Genomic DNA, 20,383 nt, shown 5'->3' with positions numbered 1-20,383 from the left:
TAATTGTAGTATGTAATAACAGTAAGTCTTAAATCCGTAATTTTAGAAACTGAGTTTACCAACTGCGGATGAGATCTTACCAAAAGTGTAACAATTTCGTTTCTTTCCCTAAAACAGATTGGTTGATGCAATTTTAACTCTACACGGTGTAAACGGTATCGCAAAGACGAAGTTATACTTCGTAGGCCTCACTCTCTACGTACAAACCGTGACACAATTGAAGGTTACATTCTTCAGACTGTCATCGCCGTCCGAAAGATCGTTTCGAACGGCCGAATTTTCATATATTATTACTAGAGGGGCTTCGCGCGTCAACCCCCGTTTTCGAGTTTTGATGGAAGGGGGGAGGGAAGGCGATAAAAGGTCAGATTTTTGTAGGTATAGAGATGTATATGTATAAACGGTTAAGTGTCGAATCCTTGATTCCCAGATGGGTGTACATGCAGAAGGTAAAATATCAAGTCTTCATAGGTTTGCGATATACTGTATGTAGGGTGAAGGGTTAAACGTATAATGGTATATACGTAGGCTAAAGGGTTAAATCGTTATAGGCGTAAGGGCATAAACGTTGCAAATATTGAACGTCGATCAATGGTCGAAAGTCGAAGGTTGATCAAATGTCGAAGGTCGAAAATCGAAGGCTGAAGGTGAAAGGTCGAAGATCGAAAGTCGAAGATCGAAAATCGAAGGTCGAAGATCAAAGGGTGCATGGTTGAATAGAGAAAGGGTGGGCGGTGGACGGATTGGCTAGGGTTGGTACGGGAGGGTGGGAGGGTGAAGGGAATCTGTGAAGTTATGAGGGCATATATGTGGGTTTGAGGTTAAATATGTCAAGGTATAAGAGCATATATGTAGGTTCGTGGTGCGGATCAAGGGTCGAAGGTCAAAAGTCGCAGATTGAAGGTCGAACTTCGGATAAGTTCAGGCAAGTTCGGGTAACTTCGGCTAAGTTCGGGTAGGTTCGGGATTCTTGACACGGCAGCCGCGGTGGCGGCGACGGCGGAGGCGATATCTTTATATAATATAGAACGATTATGGTTAGGTTTAATGTTTTCTGAATCACTTATAACTCTAGATTGACACTCGGAACGTAGCTATATACCGTAGGGACCAAAGTGTCTAATACTGAAAAAATAAGTTATTTAATAACTCACTAGGGGCTTCGCCCCTGCGCGCTTCGCGCGCCAACCCCATCTCGGCGCTGCGCGCCTCGTGTTCGCGCCTCACTATTTCCTTACGCATTGTCTAGTAGACAGGCGAATTCCTTCATGTTGATTTGATGACAGGTCTGCACTTGCTGTCCACTTCAATTCCTTCTGTGCTTACTTTTCTTTTTTTCATCAATCTAAGCTTCCATTCGTTGGTTGAAAATTGGTGTTCCTTCTCTATTAATATCGATCTATCTCCTTGACTTGCTGAATTATTTTTGCTACCGCACTGCTCGTTATTCTCCAAAATCACCTTCTTCATATTATTTGTTTCTCTATATTTTTGTTGCTGTTCACTCCGCAGAACACCTCTTTCTCTTGTGGTTAACATAGATCCTGGTCGTCCTCTTGCCTGGTTAAAGGAATATTTGTTAATTATTATTCTCTGGCTTGTTTGGTTATTCGCACTCACAATTTTATTTTCCTTTTTCTTTTGTAATACGTCCGACCATCCACCGTCTCCATCGCCTTGTCTGCTGGTTGAAACTCCTTCTTTCTGTTCGTTGGTTGAAAAGCCAGTATGATATTTTTTGTTCGCTTCCCTATATTTTCGCTGCTGTTCTCGTCGTCTAATTTTTCGCTCTTCTATTTTCATCACATTGGTTGGTCGTCCTCTTGATTTATTCTCCAAATCAATAATCACAATCGATTCTTCTCATTCTTCGACACCCTTCGTTGAATTATTTTTACTACCACTCTGCCGGTTATTCTCCAAAATCACCTTCTTTATACTATTTTTTTCTCTATATTTGCGTTGCTGTTCATTCCGCAAAACACCTCTTTCTCTTGTGGTCAACATCGATCCTGGTCGTCCTCTTGCCTGGTTATACGAATATTTGATGGATATTATTCTATGGTTTATTTGCTTCTTCGCACTTACAATTTTATTTTCCTCTTTCTTTTGTGATACTTCCGACCATCCACCATCTTCATCGCCTTGTCTGCTGCTTGAAACTGCTCCTTTCTCCATTGTCATTGTAAATCCGGGCTGTCCTTTTGACTGTTTGGTGATTTATTTGGATTTACTATTATTTGATTGTTACTTTTCGTACTTATTACTCACTATCTGAATTTTATTTTGGTTCTGCAAGACATCAAAGTGTCCACTGTCTCCGTCGCCGGTGAAGCGTAGCGAGAATTGTGTTTCATTTTGTGATCCGATCCGGTGTGGATGAATTTGTTCTTCGCGATACACGATCATACATATCTTAAAAATGTCCGCAGCTGCATATATTGCATTTTTATTCATATGTGATTTGTAATCACCAGGTGACCTAATCACAGCACCGTTTGACTCATTACATGTAATAAGACCCGCAAATGTAGACCAATTATCCACTATATTTGAAACGATACTCAGTCTCACCTCTGCGTGTCGATCTTGAGTGCCATATACACAATACGCCAACGCGCGAGAAAGACAATCCCCGTCGGGAATCATCTTGATGATTTTCGTTTGCATGTTCATTTTTTGCGCGTCGGAAACAGATACCTATACAGATATTTGTCAAAGACTGTCATAAACAGCCGATGACAGCTGTCAAAGGGTTTGCTAGATGCTTTTTGTTTTGTTTTCGGGATCTCATCCCACCGCCAACTTCATGCCTATACTATTGTTATTATAATCTTTTTTTTACTATTGTTATTATAATCTTTTTCTACGTTCATTTGTTTGAAACTTTTTTATGAGATAGAGAGATTTCGTTTATAGTAAACGACTATTTTCGAATAGGGGGATTTCACTTGAAGCAAATCAGTAATGTTTTGCTGTCTTGCCGTATCAGGGGGTCAAATTTTGCAACTGAGGATTTGTTTCGGAACATTATTTGTCTGAAGGTTTTTCGCAACAAATTTCTACTTGTTGTTGTTTTCCCCATAATTTATAATTTAGTTGCCAGCGCAATTAACAAAGTAGATGTTTTTGCCAGGATTCTGCAATAAAAATTAGGTTTGAGAAAGAAGTATTTGTTTTGCTTACTGAAAAAACAGTTTTCCGTAAATTTCATTGAATGTATTTTCTCGCTGAATGTACGTAATCGGTTTTTGTCAGTATATATCTGTAGCAATAGTTTGAATCTTATAGAAAAAAAATAGATACTTACCTATCGTACTCTTGATAAAGAAAATTTTAACAAGTATTTGACTTGAGACAACGTACTTTTGGTATTCATGAATTGATTTACGTAACATCCGGATTAACAAAGATTCTTATGATTGTTCTGCAATTTAACGCTTGCAATCTTCAACATTCTGGATTCAAAAATTTATTCAAATAGCATGAACTTGTTAGTTCATAAATAATACAATAATTCGCAGTTTGATGAAATAACTAAAAACTTAGCTGGAAAAACATGAAACAAAAATTTTTAATTTAGGAATATAATAATCTGGTAAATACTAAATATTCGACTAACTCGTAATAAAATTATTAAAAAGTAACGATTTTTGACGAACCAATTTCGTCAAGGTGATCCATGATCAGTTACTGAAACTCTGGAAAAATGTGATCTCGAGAGCGATGGAATTGCAATGTCAATGAGATTATTTGTATATTTCCAGACTTTACACAGAGGATGCTTTTGACAAATTTGTTGAAGCAACTCCTCCAGAAATGCAACGTTCAGATCTAGCACCTGCCATTCTACAGCTGAAAGCTCTGGGCATCGATAATGTCTTGCGATTCAATTTTCCCTCACCGCCACCAACGAAAAATCTCCTGTGTGGCCTAGAACTGCTTTATGCTTTGGGGGCCATTGACAATAATGGAGAATTGACAAGTCCGCTGGGAGCAACGATGGCAGAAATGCCATTAGATTCTGTCTATGCCAAGTGTTTAATAATCTCAGGTAGGATCCTACTCTAGTGTCACAATTTAGTGTCCCTTTGCTATAATCGTTTGCTCCAGCCCAAATTCTCAACACATTAGATGAACTGTTTTCAATGAAAAAATTGCTTACAGGTACTATGGAATGCTCAGCGGAGATAACAATCATCCTAGCTATGCTTCAGGTGCAAAATGTGTTTACAATACCCGGAGGGGGTCAAGCAGCTCTGAAAGCACGAGTTGCACGTCGCAAGTTCGAAGCAGAGGAAGGGGATCTGATCACGTTGTTGAATGTCTATACGGCCTATGAGTCCCAGAAAGTAACAAGCTGGTGTCACCAGAATTTTCTCAATCACAAAACGCTACGAAGAGCCACAGAAATTCGTACCCAGATGTGTAAGATGCTTAAAAAGTTGAATATTCCACTTATCTCTTGTCAACGTAAGCAATTCCGCCGAAATGTGATTAAGTTAAAGCCCTTTTATGGACGAGAGCTTGGTAAAGAGTTATTTACAAAATTCCACTCTACTTGTCAGGTGACACCGAAAAGGTTCTGAGGTGCATTACTGCCGGCCTTTTTCCCAACACTGCGTATCTTCATTACACTGGGGTGTACAGGACCGTTCGAGGTAGCAGGAAACTTCACATTCACCCCAACAGCTGTTTGTACACTGTTCAACAGCCTCAATGGTTGGTATAGATATTTCCGAACATGAGTTTCAAAGAAAGGTAGAAAAAAAGAAGAAAATTTTGCCTCTTGGACGAAATGCTATGTATAATAATGCCGGGATGATGGACCTGAAAATTTTTTCAATCATTTCTAATTTCAATCCTTGAATATACACGTTATTTGCTACAATGTGAAATTGAAAGTCTCATGAATTTCAAATATCACCAGGTAATTTAAAAAATTATCCAGATGTGTTGGAGATCAATTTGCTTATCAGTGTAATGCTAAACAGTTACATAACTTTGCTCATTCAATTTTTTTTTTTTTTTCAATCTTCGTGAAGATAAGTCATTGTCAGTTATACAAAACTTTTTTTCTTTTTATTCCAAGCAATTTAAACCAAAGAATATGTCTCTAAAAACTTGCCTAAGTGACCTTAAAATACCCTGATGATTCCAGGTTTTTCCAGAACATGGATACCCTGTAAAACCACTAATGTTTGTAAATTGGAAATATAACTAGTTTAGAATACTCCAATTAATTTGTTGAATCAGAGTAAAAACTTGATCTAAAATACCTGAAATGTTTCAACACATACATCGTTTTTTATTCGAGTAGCCACCTCGAAATTCAATTTCCAACATGCCATACGATATTGTAAGTTGATAGTATTCAAATTCATTGTAATTCCAGGCTCATCTTTTGCGAAATTTTGCACACCAGCAAAACGTACATGCGAGAGTTGACGGTTGTAAAACCAGAATGGCTGGAAGAACTAGCACCTCATTTCTACCAAAGACGTGCCATCGATCCCTTCTAGCCCCCCAACGGATGAAAATGAATGGATCGCTGTTTTTTGAAATACATCATAAACGATGGAAGAATTTGCAACCACTAAAACCATGAGAGAAGTTTTAATTTTTCCATCAATGACTTTCATTAGATAGAAAAAATTGATATGAATTTTGGCAACTAATAAATTGGTACTTTGTGTAAACCGAGTTGATTTATTTTTTGTCGTCGTGATCAATACTCGAACTGAATCCGCTTACTTATTTCTACCGATGCTGCATATTAAAAAGTTCTGTAAGTGATGAGTGATCTTGAAAATTTCCTGTACCCCCTTAGAGTCTTGCAACGTTTTGAATACAAAATAGGATAATTTTAGGAAATTTGATGGAATATGAAATTACAGGATGGGAAGAAAATTAGGAACATCAATTATAGCCAACCAAAAACTGTTGAGGAAAAGATAGGAATTTATGTAAAAATAAATGGGACTCTTTAGTGGATTGGTGCAAGGTGCGTAAATTTAATAAGTATAAGAAGAATACACAAGTTTCCTAAGGAATATAAAAATAAGTAACTTGAAATATTTATCTACGTGTATGGTTTGAGTGAATGGGTTATTCAGCATGATGTTTTTGCAGTTTTACATATCTGTAAACCTCAAGGACAGATAACTAACTTATGAAACTTCGTGATTAAATTCACGTAAATGTATAAAGCTTCAACTTTCAGATTTTCAGTGTAATCTGTTGAGTTCCGATTTATTATAAAAAAAAAAGAAGAGGAAATAAATGAAAACAGTTGATAAAATATTAAGAATTCCGAAAATCATATCGCGGAAAGATCAAATTTTTTTAAGCATACAGCATACAAATTTACTCAAAATCTAGAACTTGACTGTTTCTTCTAATGCATGAGGCAAACAGCCCTTGCATCTCACAATCGGTTTCTATCACCTGTATTATGATGATTTTTATCGAGTTATGTAATGCTAGTACTTTTCTTCTGTCATTTTTTCAAATGTAAATATTATCATTGTAATGACATTTATTTATTATCTCCAATACTTAAAAACAACTCTATGTAATATAAATATTTATCATAAATAAAACACTATAAGTGTAAATATACTGTATATTTTAAAGAAAATATCATTCTGATGCTACATATTAGACACAGTAGCGTTTATTGGTGCCTTCCACTCCCGGTATCCAATTAAAACTAATCCATGGTTCAGTTCTGTACGAATTGCAATTTATTACGTTGCTTAAATCAAGTATATTTCAAATGCTCTTCCGGCTATTGAGATTACCTTTATCAACCATGTCTCAGTCTTCATCTGATATTGGAAGTAAAAAGCTTAATGAACAATATGCATTCAAGCATAATAGGGATCTGGTTCGCGACGTTTCGATGCTCGAGCTACCTGAAGGCATTTTTTGGCGAGAGCTAACAGGAATACTCGAAAGTGCAACAACATGGTATACGGTTGAGCATGTATATATGTATTCTGGGCATCCATGGGTAGAAAACAAATAGTACTGGTTGTATATATTATATACGCGATTTGAATTTAGCATACTGACTTATGAATAAGACAGACATGCGGAATGAGGTTAAAAAAGGCTTTTTTAGTGTCACAAAGTAACTGCCATTTTGTAGACATGCAGCATACGAGTGGGATTTGAAAATTGTATTTTGTCAATCCGAATCCCACACACTCACTGACCATATTTTTGTAGATTTTTTTATACATAAAAGCTAGTTATAAACATCAACTATATACTTTGCACCATGAAACCAACTCGCTAATCATAATTTAGATAGCTATCCTGGTCCTACTGCCTATGCCTTATTTAAAGAGGTGGGTTGGCCAAAATGGATACTTTTTATTAATTTCATTACAAGATACTAGCAAATTGAGTATTTATTGAATTATTATATTCGAACAAATCTACTAGATTTTTAACCATTTTAAAGCGATTAGAAACAAAGCTTCGGTGTTTAACTTTTTTTTCATAATTCGAGTAATTACGATTTTCGGATTTTTGTATTTTGTATAATGATTTCATAATTACTCAATGTATGACTATGTCGTGATGAAATTAATAAAAAGTCGTAATTTTTTGCCAATCAACCTCCTTAAGGTATCAGGATCCCTGTATACAGCCAACATAAATTAGACCTGTTTCTGTTTGACATCATTGTTTCTCCTGCAAATTGAACCAACTTCTACAAACTTTGATGTTTTCTCTTTACACACATAGGGGTTTATCATGCAATAATTGATGAATTGGAAAAAAATGATTATGCCCCGAAAGTGAAGATGTGAGTAAAATATTAATAATGTTCTCTCGATAAAACTGATTCTGAATATTAAGTTGGTAAGCCCAGTTAGCTTGAACACTTGAATTGACGTAACACAAATGGATACACATGTACTTTAAAAACTATCTGTACAGTTATGAATTGATAGAGTAAATCTGAAACGCATAAGCTTACAAACGAATATTTAGGGATAGTGAGTTATTAGTTACAATGAAAGAGATGATCAATAAAGCTTAACAGGTACGAAAAAAGGAGTTTGGAGTTTCGAAGAAATGAGAGCTTCAATTGTATTTAGCTTCCAGGATTTGAAAAATGTAGTACTTCAAAGTTTCACGTTGACCAACATCTGGTCGATAATTTGTTCCTGAGTTTGTGCTTTTGGTTTGCCTCTTTTTTGTTATTGATTACGAATACAATGTCTTCTCAACCCATTCTTCCATTGTAAAAGTAGCAGTGTTTGTCTTATCTGGATCGCGTTCTCTGAATATATCTACAAGCGTGAGTTAATCATGAGATATTACGAATATTTGTTGTTACCAAAGAATCGAGTGTTGATTGTTAGTGATTAGTAATGAAGAATATATTGTTGTTAGATTAATTAAAGTACCAATCCTTATGTTGTATTAAGTATACTCTTCAAATCACGTCTAAAATTATACAATTTCTCGTTTTGAACTGACCACGAAGCTGTCTCATGTTTCTGTGAATCTTTTTTGTTCGTTTTGTTTTACCAATTTGACTCACCAATCATCGTCTTTAGACGTACAGCGCACATGATATAATCGTCGAATGCGATCATTCCATCCTTCGTTCCATAACGATGTACAAGTACGTTCAAAATATGATTATTCATGCGATAGCCGGCGCTATTTAAAGCTTGTCTAAGCTCGAACGCGCTCAAGTATCCAGAACCATCTCTATCGTATAATCTGAATACAGCCTGAAGAGAAGAATTTGGTAACATTCATCATGAGTTATATGTATAAATGAGCTGGGCAAATTATGATCGATCGATTAGAAAGCACCTTTACTCACCCTCCAATTTCTAATGTCATTCCAAAGTGATTTGAACTCTTCAAATCCTAGTTTACCGGAACGATCTGTATCCAGCATGGCAACCATACTACGGCATATATCTTTACTGAAACCTTCGTTTTGCAATTCTGAAATGAGATATCATTGTAGAATGAATAGCTAGATTCATAATGTAGCTGACAGGTACTATTTTTTGTTTTTACGAATAGAATTTTTAGGGCTGAGTACAAAATATTTGTAGTATTTATTAAAATTTATTCAATTAATAACAGATTAATTAGCTGTCAAAGTTGTTATATGCGGTATAGCTGATTATAGAGGTCGGTTAATTAAGCAAACCTATAAAAATAGAAAATTGTAGAATACTTATTACGAGTGACATATATCTTTCTTAATGAGTATCGATTTGTTACTACATGATCATGTTGTCAAAAAACTGCTACTCGTTTGATGAATTGCGAAGCACATACATGATCGCTACTTATCTATTACTACCTGTTTTTTTATTAACATCTCTGTACATACATGTTGCATTGTTACATGTTTAAGACTAAGCGTTGGTAAATAGGGGGAACTTCAGTTCACCAAGGTATCGCAATATCAATGACGCTAAGAATTTTTGCTGTCAGCTCACCTATAAGAACTAATTCAAAGTTATAGGGCCTTGTACCATGAGATTTAAAAAATGTTCCACTTGACAAGAAAACAATAATTTCCCGTGTGAGATGATCTTTGAGAATGAATATCTACTATTCTAATTCTCCGAAAAATATTTGAAAGAAGATACATGTAAAAGTGGGTATGTTTTGGGAATTTTTATCTTGACAACCAGTTATTCAATTTGATTGGGGTTCAGATTTCCATTTCAACTCTAACCCATGCCCGTAAGAGGATGGATTTCCCCATTCAACCCCTTCAGGGGCACATTAAATCCACCAAACGGGTTTCAATAAAATTTGGTCTGGAGGGTTTTTTGGGTCGCTGATTACAAATCTGAAATAAAAATTTGACAATTCAAAATGGTGGATCCATTACGGCGGACAAAAAGCGAAAAAGTCATTTGATTTCGATAACACTCAGTGTGCGGGAAGTTGTCGAGGTCGCTGATTATAAATCTGAACTTGAAACCACAAAATTCAAAGTGGTGGGTCCAATGCGACAACGTCAAGTGACTTTTGGGATTTTCCGTTCAGTAGATTCAATGTGCCTCTGGAAGGGGTTAACTGGGAAAATCCACCCTCTTGCAGGTACGAGTTAGAATTGAGATAAAAATCTGAAAATATAAGAGAATTCTTTGGAGCCGATTTAAAAATGACCATTTTAATTACCACCCTAATATATAGTCCCTTAAATACATACATATACTTTGTTCAACAAGAGAACAACCTCAATCTGCTAATAGGCTGTGGTAGAACAGGGAGAGCTGTGGTTGGTAAAATTTCCAGCAAAAAAAAAATGATGCTATTTTGTAGGTCAAGAAATGAAAAAAATTTGTTCTCTGGTTTTGTTGTGACCAATATTTTTGAACCTACTTAAGAGTATGTAGCAGTCCTACCTTTACCGACTGAGTAAACTCACCCATTTTTGCTTCCTATATTAAATAAACAAATGAACGGAAACGGTTCCAATTTCAGCGGTGCTTCGATCTTCCGCAGCGGAATTCAAGAAAGTTACTCATAATTCGAATATCGTCAATAAAATTTGTGGTTTTTTTCATACGTTACTATTCCCACATTTTCCGCAATTCAGGGGCCAAAAAGTGCATAGTTGTGATACTTTGCGCAATTAAGGAAAAAATTAGAAGTGAAATGAGCCATCGTGAGACTGTTTTCATGCAATATTGAGGTCGCTAGACGAGAACTAAGAATTACAATAATTTCGTAAAACCAAGGAACGTTTCAACCAAGGAACGCTCGGCCGTGCGCCCAGCATATCGTAGGAGTATTTTTTATTTACGAAATTATTTTAATGCCTGGTTCTCATCTAGCGATCTTAATATTGCATGAAAACAGTCTCACGATGGCTCATTTTACACAGTATTCTTTCCGGAATTCCGCAAAGTATCTCAGCTATGCACTTTTTGACCCCTCCTTTTCATGCGGCAAATGTGTGAATAGTGACGTGTTTCAAAAAATTACACGTTTTGGGACAATTTTTGAGATATGACTAGCTTTCCTGAATTCTGCTACGAAAGAGCGATGTATCGTTGAAATTTGAAATTCGAAACCCTTTCCGTTTGTTTGTTTATTCAATATAGGAAGAAAAAGGGTGAGTTCGCTCGGTCGGTAAGGGTAAGACTGCTACATGCTCTTAAGACTCATTCTCTTGAAAACCCGTTACAAGATCAGATGAAAATTCTGGACAGTGGAAAATCGAAGGTAAAAGTTGTGAAAGCAAATGTTATTGAAATAGGCTTTAGTTTGAAATTTATACATTTCTCACAGCGTGATAAGCACGACCATAATATGTACCTGAAAACATAAATTCGAATGTTATAAACACAGAATGTAATAACAAGAATACATGACGTCCCGACACTCATATTAGTGAGATATCGTATTATACATACAACAATGCTGCCATGATTAGTAAAGTTATATATACACGTACATAACGAAATTTGATGAAATAGTTAGTTCCTTAATACAATGAGGATTTGGTAATTTTAGCCGTTCGAAACATTCAAGGAGATGATTAAACAATTTGAAATAATCTTAAAACTTCCTTATATTATACCGTAATGCACAGATGTCAGTGAGCAACATATACATGAATATATATATGTATATATATATATATTGTGCATGTAATATACAATACATATAGGTAATGCAAAGTCTGTACTTTGCAATTTTCCATGTTCAAATGTTCCGTTGAGTCACAGAATAAAATTTGGAAATGGAACGTGGGGACGGAGGCTGAATTATTATCTGTACCTTCACCTATTGTAAACATACCAAACATACAAAGAGGAAACGTGAAACGCCACCAGAGTGCTACGCAGGGAAAATTACTCTAGTGCGACAAAAACTTGAGAGGAGAAGCATAGCATGTTGAGACACAATCACCTTCGCAGCACTGTCAGCAACGGTCGGTTCACTGATTTTTGCACCCATGGACAGGACCAGTAAATGTTCACATACAGAAAGGGAAACAGTATGTCCGTATAATCAGACTTTTGATTAGAAACTTGTAAGTCTCTGTAGAACTTCAAATACCGTGAGGTAAGTAAGTGTAACACATTTGGATTGCGGAATACGTATGAGTAAATTTTGCTTCTGAATATAATAAAAAACTACATTCAGACGATGATTCTTGATCCTACTTTTCATCCCTGATAAAAAAAATTCCTATGATTTTCTACAAAAATCCCTACGATCTTTAAGGAAATTTGGAACACACCTCTAGTATTTGAATACACTTTTTCATAGATTTCAGTGGTTTTTTTTAGAGACTTTTTATAGGTAATTGTAGAATGAATTGCATTTTCGCGAACGTTTTTCATATATGTAATGTTGAAATGCATATAATTTGTATCGTAGAATTCCTGTTTTAGAGATATAACAAATGTTATTTTTTTGGTAAGACTCGTATTGAGACAAGGTGAGTTCAAAAATGCACGATAGCATTCCTAAATCCATCTTGATCATACACAAAAGATTAAAAGAGTCTTTAAACATAAACCCAAATTCTGCTAGGTACTTAACTTGTCTGCAATAAGTTAAAAAATACTATTTCATACTTTCTCGTACATATTCGTAATGTTGTCGACAATCATTCTTAGAAATTAATATATTTCCAGAAATTGTATGAAAAACAATCATTTCATTTTCGAGATCCAGATTTCCTTAATACTTTCAAAAATTTTCAGTTTCTATGCCAATAGATTATGATGGGAATTCGTACAATTTTCCAAAAGGTTGCAAAATTTTATTTTCATTATAATGGCCAGTGGACTTTTTTATTTTTGTTATAAAAAATTATCAACTATCATCATTTTTCATAATATTTTGTACTTTTATGGGAATTTGTGGAGTTTAATTTAATTTTATTGACTTGATTTTTCAATAGCAATATTTCGTGGTTTTCTATAAATGAAATACAAAAAAAATAACCATTTTCTACAACTTACTATAATTCTATATTTTTGTAGAATAGCGTAGAAATTATTTTTACCAGGGGGGCGCCTAGAGTAAAATATCTTTGTGGAAATTCTTGTTTCACAGTCCAACGTGACGTCACATATTCATAATTTTTCGTCTATACTGTTAGGTGGTAGCTTGCAGAATACCTTACCTACAGGTTTATTGTATTGCTCGTTATTACAAACAAGACCACAGAGTAACGAGATGAGCGTGTCGACAATGGACCCTTCTCCTGGGGTGATTTCTGGGGCTCGAGCCTCGCTACGTCGAGCAGATGATGGTAGCTCTATGCGTAACACACACTACGAGTTAGCTAGACTATTAACATATATACATTTGGATTAATGTCCACCGCGCTGGCAAATATCAATTCTGACAAGATTTGCGTCATTCAGGTACTTTTTTTCTAGATAGTGAAAGTGTCGTTAATTTGTCTACGTACTAAGTGCAAAGAGAATCCTCGAACAATTGTATTTGTAACATCATAATGTAGAGGTATTTTAAAAGTCTACAAATTTATACCTTATACAAAACATCGATTCAGGGTTTGTACTCTTTTTAGAGTCTAAATATTCCCTCACTTTCCCAGGTAATCCAGTCGTCTAATAAGACTTTTCCAATAGCTTTTCGAGAAGCATATTCCTCAATAATCGCTATTTTGTATGAACAACATTACGGTAAGTGTACCATTTATTGACACGTTTAGACCCAATTATTGCACCTTTCATTTTAGAAAATTATAAACTGACGGCGCAAATTGTGAATTTCTCGACGACTAAAACCAATTGCCAGAGGGTTAGACACTATATTTTCCAAGCAAGTATTGGAAAAACTTTTTACTTCTATGTAGGAGAAAAAAATTCATTATTACAACAATGTTGTCATTTTGTATGGCCTTTTTTATCAGCCAAAATTACACCTCAAGACAGTTAATTTGAGTATCAAATGTTGTAATCAAGTTGAAACGCGATGATCAACAGAAATCATCGATACTAGAGAATTTGTATCGCTCCAAATATGTGAAAGAAATGGCAGAAAAAATGTGTATTCAATTTCTCTAAATACAAACTACTTTGTTCTGAAGAGATGAAATTCTTGCGTTATTTATAACATTTAGTGACTTATATCAGTTTTTCCACATGTGTACCAACCCTGTGTTATCCGTTCGTAGAATGAAATATACATGCAGAGTGATTCTGACAATTTTCAGCAATCGAGAATTTTCACCCACTCAAATTTTCAAATATATATTTTGTATTATGGCTCTAGATCTAGGAGTGATTAAGTTAAGTTCTAGAGACACAGTGAATATTCGGTTCAGAATCTACGATTTTTCGAGTTCGCTATAGGTTGTTTTATAAATTTTTTCAATTTATAGCTGATCCTTTGACTGAAATGATCATATGTAAAATTTCTCAGGGTTCAACCTTTTCTTGAACAAGCAGCATCCTTCAGTTATATCTCATACAATTGATGTCCAAGACATGAAATATGTAACTTTTCCAATGCTTTAAGACATACTATCATTAACTTTATCATCACTTCAAGCGTTAATTTTAAATAAATATCACCATAATCTTAATTTAGATTTGAGTGATGGTCGCTTTTAGTTTTGCAAACACTTGTGTACCCTAGTAGCTTCCAAACCATTCAGCGAACAAGTATGAAAAAATTCACCACCGATTCCTAGCTTCACGGCTGTGATACAAGAGATTTATTTGAAAATTTGTAGTGGAATTTGATTCATAAACATCATATCCCACGTTAAGATTTCATTCCCAACATTTTTTAGCACTGGGCCATTGCCGGATAGATCAGTTTAAAAAAAAATTAGGGTTTTGATTAATTTATAAATTGAATTTAAAAATATGATTCAATTAACTTTATGAACTACATTTAAACAGTAGTTCACAAAAAAGGAATGGATTATTTCGGATGATAATTACAGTGATTATGCCCTAACAGAATTGATTTTACGAAAAAATATTAGATCTTAAACAGAATTCATATGTTTACTAGCAGCATATATTTTTTAATCAATCATGTGGTGCAGCTTAGGAAATTATGTGTATATAATTTCAACTTCAGGTATGATGTCGATCCAAATTTTTAAACACGATGTTTTTTTTAACCATATTCTGAGATACGATGTTCTTGAATCAAATTTTGAGACGTTGCAATGTCGACACCCAAAATTCTGAGGTACACTGCTTTCGAACCCAATTCTCAACTACGATGTTTTGATCAGCCATTGATAGGCAATCACAGAAGCTTTAAAACAAATCATCAAAGGACTTGAGATTTCCTCTATGAATTGTTTTTTCTAAATCTTTCTCACGAATTTTCTGAAACCTCAGCGGTCGCACTGGGTCATTTTTGTTCCCAGAAACCATGTATTTCTTATCGGATGACTAACAAGCGCGACTGCAAAGGGTTAAAAATTTGAGTAATATCAAGCTTATTTTTATTTATACAGTTTTCGATAAATTTTAGCTACAAATTTTTGTGAAAATGTCTTAAGAACGCTAAGACATTGAATTAAAAGCATAGCACTCAAATGTCTGAAATTTAGATTTTAGTTTATAAATAAGACAGAACTTCCTTAATAAATTTTGAGGAAAAGGAGATCTTGATGTTGTTCTTAATACTTTTTCCCATGACAGAATTTTAGTAAAACTGGTGTAATAAGTCAATTTGTACTCTTGTTAAAAATATTAGTTGATTTGGAAAAATCATTTTCAGACTAAAAGAAACAAATCTCAGAGGTGAGAAGTCGATACAATGTAATAGCATTTTTTTAAAATACCCCTTACAGTATGAATGCACATACACTGTATGTATTATATTCATTTTTAAACCTGGACACTATCGAAAAACTGCATGGTGATTTGTACTTAGTGACCAGATACCAATGCAAATTACCATAAAGTTTTCCCACAATCTACCAGTAAATAAAGTGAAGCATATGGTTGAACTTTGATCTGACTTACAGAAGAGAAATCTGAGAAAGACAATAGAAAATGGAGCTGTGCAAATAATCGATTAATCGTAAGCTTAAATTGATTATTTTATTGAATAATCGATTGGTCGTAGAGTTTGATTAACTGTTCTTCCAATTAATCGATTGATGGATTGCTCGATAACACAATCAATCAACAAAAGATGATTAATCGATTAACATGAAAAAAAAATAAGTTAAAAAAAAAACATTTGAAAGGACCCGTGACTCCAAAATACGATTAATCAATCAATTACACAACCCGAAAAAAAACCAATCTGATGCACCGAACCTAGGTGAAAGAAAGATCGAACAAGCAAAAATAACCCAAAGTTAAAGGCGCAATACGTTTCTTTCAAATAACATCACGCTTATTAGAAAAAATTTTCCTTCCCTATTGACTATAGCAAGACCCGTTGTGCCTAATAATATATGAAACGCAACGCACGTCAATTCTCAAGACACAATGAAATATTATTCAAACCTATGAAGATTCCCATTATTTTTTATAGCAAAAAAAATTCCGCGTTTGAATTAATAATTTAAAGGATTCAATCGAACTCAAATGCAATGAACAATTACTTAATCAAAATGTATTTATGCATATATCACAATTATTATATACATGGCTCTCTATCGACAATTTATAGCTATTTATTCTCAGTCATTCTGAACAGTATTTGCATCTAACTTTACAGCATGCATTGAATCGTTTGTATCAAGAGAACAGAGCAAATTATTTGCAAACACAACGAGCCACATATATAAAATAACTAAAGTTAGAAGGCTGCATTTTAGTGGCATGTACATGCGTAAGCAAAAGAATAGAAATATGGGCATGAAATGATAATGTAGCCGTAAATAATGTGTAAACAAATTTTCGTGAAGAATTCATGCGAAATGTTCAAGTAGGTTGTGAAGATATCCAAGTGTGAATAATTTAACATTCACTGGGATGGGTTTGTTTGTTTTGCAGTGTAATTGTAAAATACTTCGAATATTATTCAAAGACAAACAGTTTTCAGTGAGTTTTTCAACTGAGCATCTCTAGCAAATACAAGACTGTGTTCAAATTTAACACAGATGTTTATCATTTGTTTGAAAAGAAACAATTATTCAACCAGCACTTCATTGGACTTGCATTTTGAAGTTTTTCAAGGTTTCCACAGCTAATGTTTAATGATTATTACATATAATGTATGTACAATGATAGTCCATCATACCTTTCAACAATATGAATATCCACCAACAAGCACACTTTCAATATTTTTGTACATAAAGATTAACTGTGCTACAAACCTTTGCGCATAGCGAAGTCCAAGATTTCTTTCAGTTCCATCCAATCGACTTCCATATCATCACCGGCAAGTTTTCTGAAGAACTCTCGTACTTTTTCCTCGTTTTTATCAGGCTCAGGCTGATCTCTTACCTGATGGAAAAATCATCACGATTGTCTTGAGTATAAAGTACATCTAAACAAAGTATACACTCACACTAAACATCAGTTTTCGTTACATCTATACATTTCAACTATGTTATACTCATTCTTGTGCTCGTGCAAGGTGCAAAGTGGAAATTTAATAAATTTCGACGAATATTTTAATTGGTCACTGTGTAACAATCTTTCCCCTAAAAATTACTTTCTCTTTAATAATAATACTTACTGTATCTTCTTGCCCTTCTGGCCTTTCTTTACCATGGTTATTGACCTAAAAGCCAAGCGACACAAACGTGCAACACGTGATTAGTGATTAGTGACAGTATATCACTTAGTTCCCACACAATTATAATATTGACAATGCCGACGGGCTGGTAGAACTGAGAAATAAAAGTTTTTCCTTGAAAATCGTATCTTTAATATAGGAAGAAATAGGGTAATTTTGCTCGGTCGGTAAAGGTAGGAGTACTCCATGACTTTAACTGAAGATTTCCGTTGGATTGTCACAGTACTTCAGGCCCAAAGCGAGTGGAATAAGGGAATATTCTCTAACTTTTCATGCTAATTAGAATGAAGTGAGGTAATAATTGCAAAAGTGTTACATTTTAAACTCTTTTCTTTTCTTTGTAAAAGCGAAATACCCTAGATAGTTTATTAAACAACAAATATTTTCGAGGTAAGAAAAATTCATATTTCGTTAAAACGTATGGAAAATGAGCAGAATGAGTTTCTACCAGCCTTGTTCAAATATATATTTTTGTGATTGTTAGTACTACTATTTCTTCCACAAACATGCAGAGTCTCTACGTGATTTGCGTTGGCTGTGTTTCACTACGTAGCAGTATTCACATATGACTTGTGAAGTATGCTGCACACCTATAAGGTTTATAGACTGGAACAGGAAATTTGACTGTTATCTGTAATAGCAATGTTCTTGATACTTTAGAAAATTGAAAACTTAAGTAAGATTCTGTCCGATCGATATTCAGTTAGAGGATATTAGGTGAATATTAAGCAAAATTGAAAGTGACTGTTTTGTCGATTAGTTAGCGTTATCAATTAATATTTAAAATTGAAATATTAGTGTCCAAACAACTCAAGTTAATTGTTTACGCTTTCATGCATGTTCTTAGATAATCTATACACGTCTGTTGTTATTTGATTTCAGAAAACAAAACTCTATATCACATACCCTATCATCGACTTCGCCGATACCAATTTGTTCATCATTTTCCCTGCAATCAGAATTCAGAACTATAATATAATATGTAAAATCAGCATCATCTTTGACGTTTCATTAACTCGAAAGTTGCAGAAAAATTGCCAATTTCGTTATTGACTGTGTTTTCATGACTCACTCCATGTTGTTCTGATTTTCAGAAAATACTCTCAATAAGAATTCGCCTTCTTCATGCGGATCAAAAGTACTGGGAACAATGCAGTAAACACCAGGCGGCAACTTGAATCGGCAGCTAACTTCACGAAGGTTAATGAATGACGGAGATCGAGCTACCGAGGCGTTGTACTTGAAGAAATTAACATCCAACGGCTTTGGTAATCTGTCGGGATCTTCCAGCTAAAAAAAACGGATTGAAAAGTCACTACTCACATTCTTCCAACAATATGTAAGATACATTCCTCAAATTTTTCAAACATAGCCAATTAAAACTTACACGATACATGGCAAAGCCAATTGTCAGACAATCAGCACCCATCTGTTTTTGTGCCCTACGATTTTTTTGCATCAATGCTACGATAACCGTGCATTTGTCATCATCTTCATCAGGGTATTCTAATGTTATACGATACTGGGGGTTGTGCCAAAAGGTTTCTAAAAATAGTTAAGAAATTCGCTCTAACAAATGTCATCCAGCGTCAGGTTTTGAAACTTAATGATCTTTTGCATAGGCTTTTTTAATTATGGGGATTGTCACTGTATGTTGTAAAAAAATCAAAGTAATGCAACCAGGCTGACAGCTTGACCAGTTATTTCGCCCGTGGATGGTAGAACCTGTACATTATTGTTTATGTTCAAATAATTTATACAACATGAGTAATTTGAAACCCTAAGAATTAAGATTTGCCTCCATTGAAATTAAACGCTTAGGGTATCTGGTTATAGAATAATGCGAACAATTAGGTTCTGATGTTATGATGATATTTCCCAATAGTAATGATTGTTTGGCAAGGTACCTAAAAAGTTACGGCATCCACCAGCTGTTACTCCGCGTACCCATTCCCCTTCAAATATGCTCATTTCCCATTTTTTTTTACCAGCGCTGAGATCACTGTCTGTTAAAGAGTCCGGATTCAAGTTACAGATCTCAAGCCGTGTGAAGTGATGCTTGAAATCTTGTAAAGACATCCAAAATTCACCATCTACATCGAACGTTAATCCCAGTTCCTCTTTCTCATGATCAGGAATAAACCTCCATTCAGGTGATCTACAGGACACATAATTTCAATTAGGTTAATCAGATTTTTGGCAACGTTACAAGCATAAAAACTATGGCATTCTTACAATGAAGCAAATATTACTTATAGTTTGTCACGACAATAACACAATGCACTTGCACTATAATTGCTGCAGGTCAACTTCCGTAAAAAATACAGCCTGAAATTAACGAAAACTATGATCATATGCTGATTCTCAATCTCTATGACATATGAATACTGAACTTCACATTAGAAGAACAGTGACACGCCAATGGTCGTCATCTAATATGAAATCTATCTATCTATCTATCTATCTATTCATCGGGATAATATTACAAATAATGTTCATTTATATCCTTCAATCTGATTATGAAAAGTACATGGTATATTCTCGGCCGTCTGTGTGGCTGATGGGGTAGCTAAATATTCGCAGTTATTTTGTATTAAATTTCAGGCCTCATATTGTAACGCTCACATCGATAATTGGTAAAACTTCATGCATCGTTCTATGT

The 20,383-nt window shown here is 34.6% G+C and overlaps 2 protein-coding genes across 17 annotated transcripts in view; one reads left to right on the top strand and one right to left on the bottom strand.

Annotated features, from left to right (window-relative positions):
* The first annotated feature begins 3,485 nt into the window (after nucleotides 1-3,485).
* On the top strand, nucleotides 3,486-4,732 carry LOC124187049 (probable ATP-dependent RNA helicase DHX35). Its single transcript, XM_046579295.1, has 4 exons — nucleotides 3,486-3,493; nucleotides 3,768-4,054; nucleotides 4,168-4,473; nucleotides 4,569-4,732. The coding sequence occupies exons 1-4, from the start codon at nucleotides 3,486-3,488 to the stop codon at nucleotides 4,730-4,732; spliced, it is 765 nt and encodes a 254-aa protein (XP_046435251.1).
* Nucleotides 4,733-5,036: 304 nt separating this feature from the next.
* Nucleotides 5,037-20,383, bottom strand: part of LOC124186307 (calpain-B-like) — a 55,555-nt gene continuing 40,208 nt past the window's right edge. For 9 of the 16 annotated variants that reach the window (XM_046577880.1, XM_046577885.1, XM_046577884.1 and 6 more), the window contains 10 exons: nucleotides 19,629-19,879; nucleotides 19,109-19,266; nucleotides 18,794-19,011; nucleotides 18,628-18,670; nucleotides 17,662-17,706; nucleotides 17,297-17,426; nucleotides 13,151-13,285; nucleotides 8,855-8,982; nucleotides 8,564-8,759; nucleotides 5,986-8,309 (listed from right to left, as the gene is read on the bottom strand). In XM_046577880.1, coding sequence (XP_046433836.1) covers nucleotides 8,224-8,309; nucleotides 8,564-8,759; nucleotides 8,855-8,982; nucleotides 13,151-13,285; nucleotides 17,297-17,426; nucleotides 17,662-17,706; nucleotides 18,628-18,670; nucleotides 18,794-19,011; nucleotides 19,109-19,266; nucleotides 19,629-19,879 — 1,390 coding nt within the window. In that variant the 3' untranslated portion in view covers nucleotides 5,986-8,223. Of the gene's footprint in view, nucleotides 5,184-5,300; nucleotides 5,552-5,985; nucleotides 8,310-8,563; nucleotides 8,760-8,854; nucleotides 8,983-11,639; nucleotides 11,954-13,150; nucleotides 13,286-17,296; nucleotides 17,427-17,661; nucleotides 17,707-18,627; nucleotides 18,671-18,793; nucleotides 19,012-19,108; nucleotides 19,267-19,628; nucleotides 19,880-20,383 lie in introns of those variants that run through there. The other 7 variants (XM_046577883.1, XM_046577877.1, XR_006871622.1 and 4 more) reach the window with 6 other exon arrangements.

The sequence above is a fragment of the Neodiprion fabricii genome, chromosome 7 (genome assembly GCF_021155785.1).
Source record: "Neodiprion fabricii isolate iyNeoFabr1 chromosome 7, iyNeoFabr1.1, whole genome shotgun sequence".
Lineage (NCBI taxonomy): Eukaryota > Metazoa > Arthropoda > Insecta > Hymenoptera > Diprionidae > Neodiprion > Neodiprion fabricii.
The sequence above is the reverse complement of the archived record's forward strand: the minus strand, read 5'-3'. Positions and strand labels throughout refer to the sequence as shown.

Bases quoted from the DNA above. Each gene is read 5' to 3' on its own strand.
- LOC124187049 (XM_046579295.1), top strand. The intron at 4,055-4,167 runs GTAGGATCCTAC...AATTGCTTACAG, and splicing joins CAAGTGTTTAATAATCTCAG to GTACTATGGAATGCTCAGCG. The intron at 4,474-4,568 runs GTAAGCAATTCC...TCTACTTGTCAG, and splicing joins TCCACTTATCTCTTGTCAAC to GTGACACCGAAAAGGTTCTG.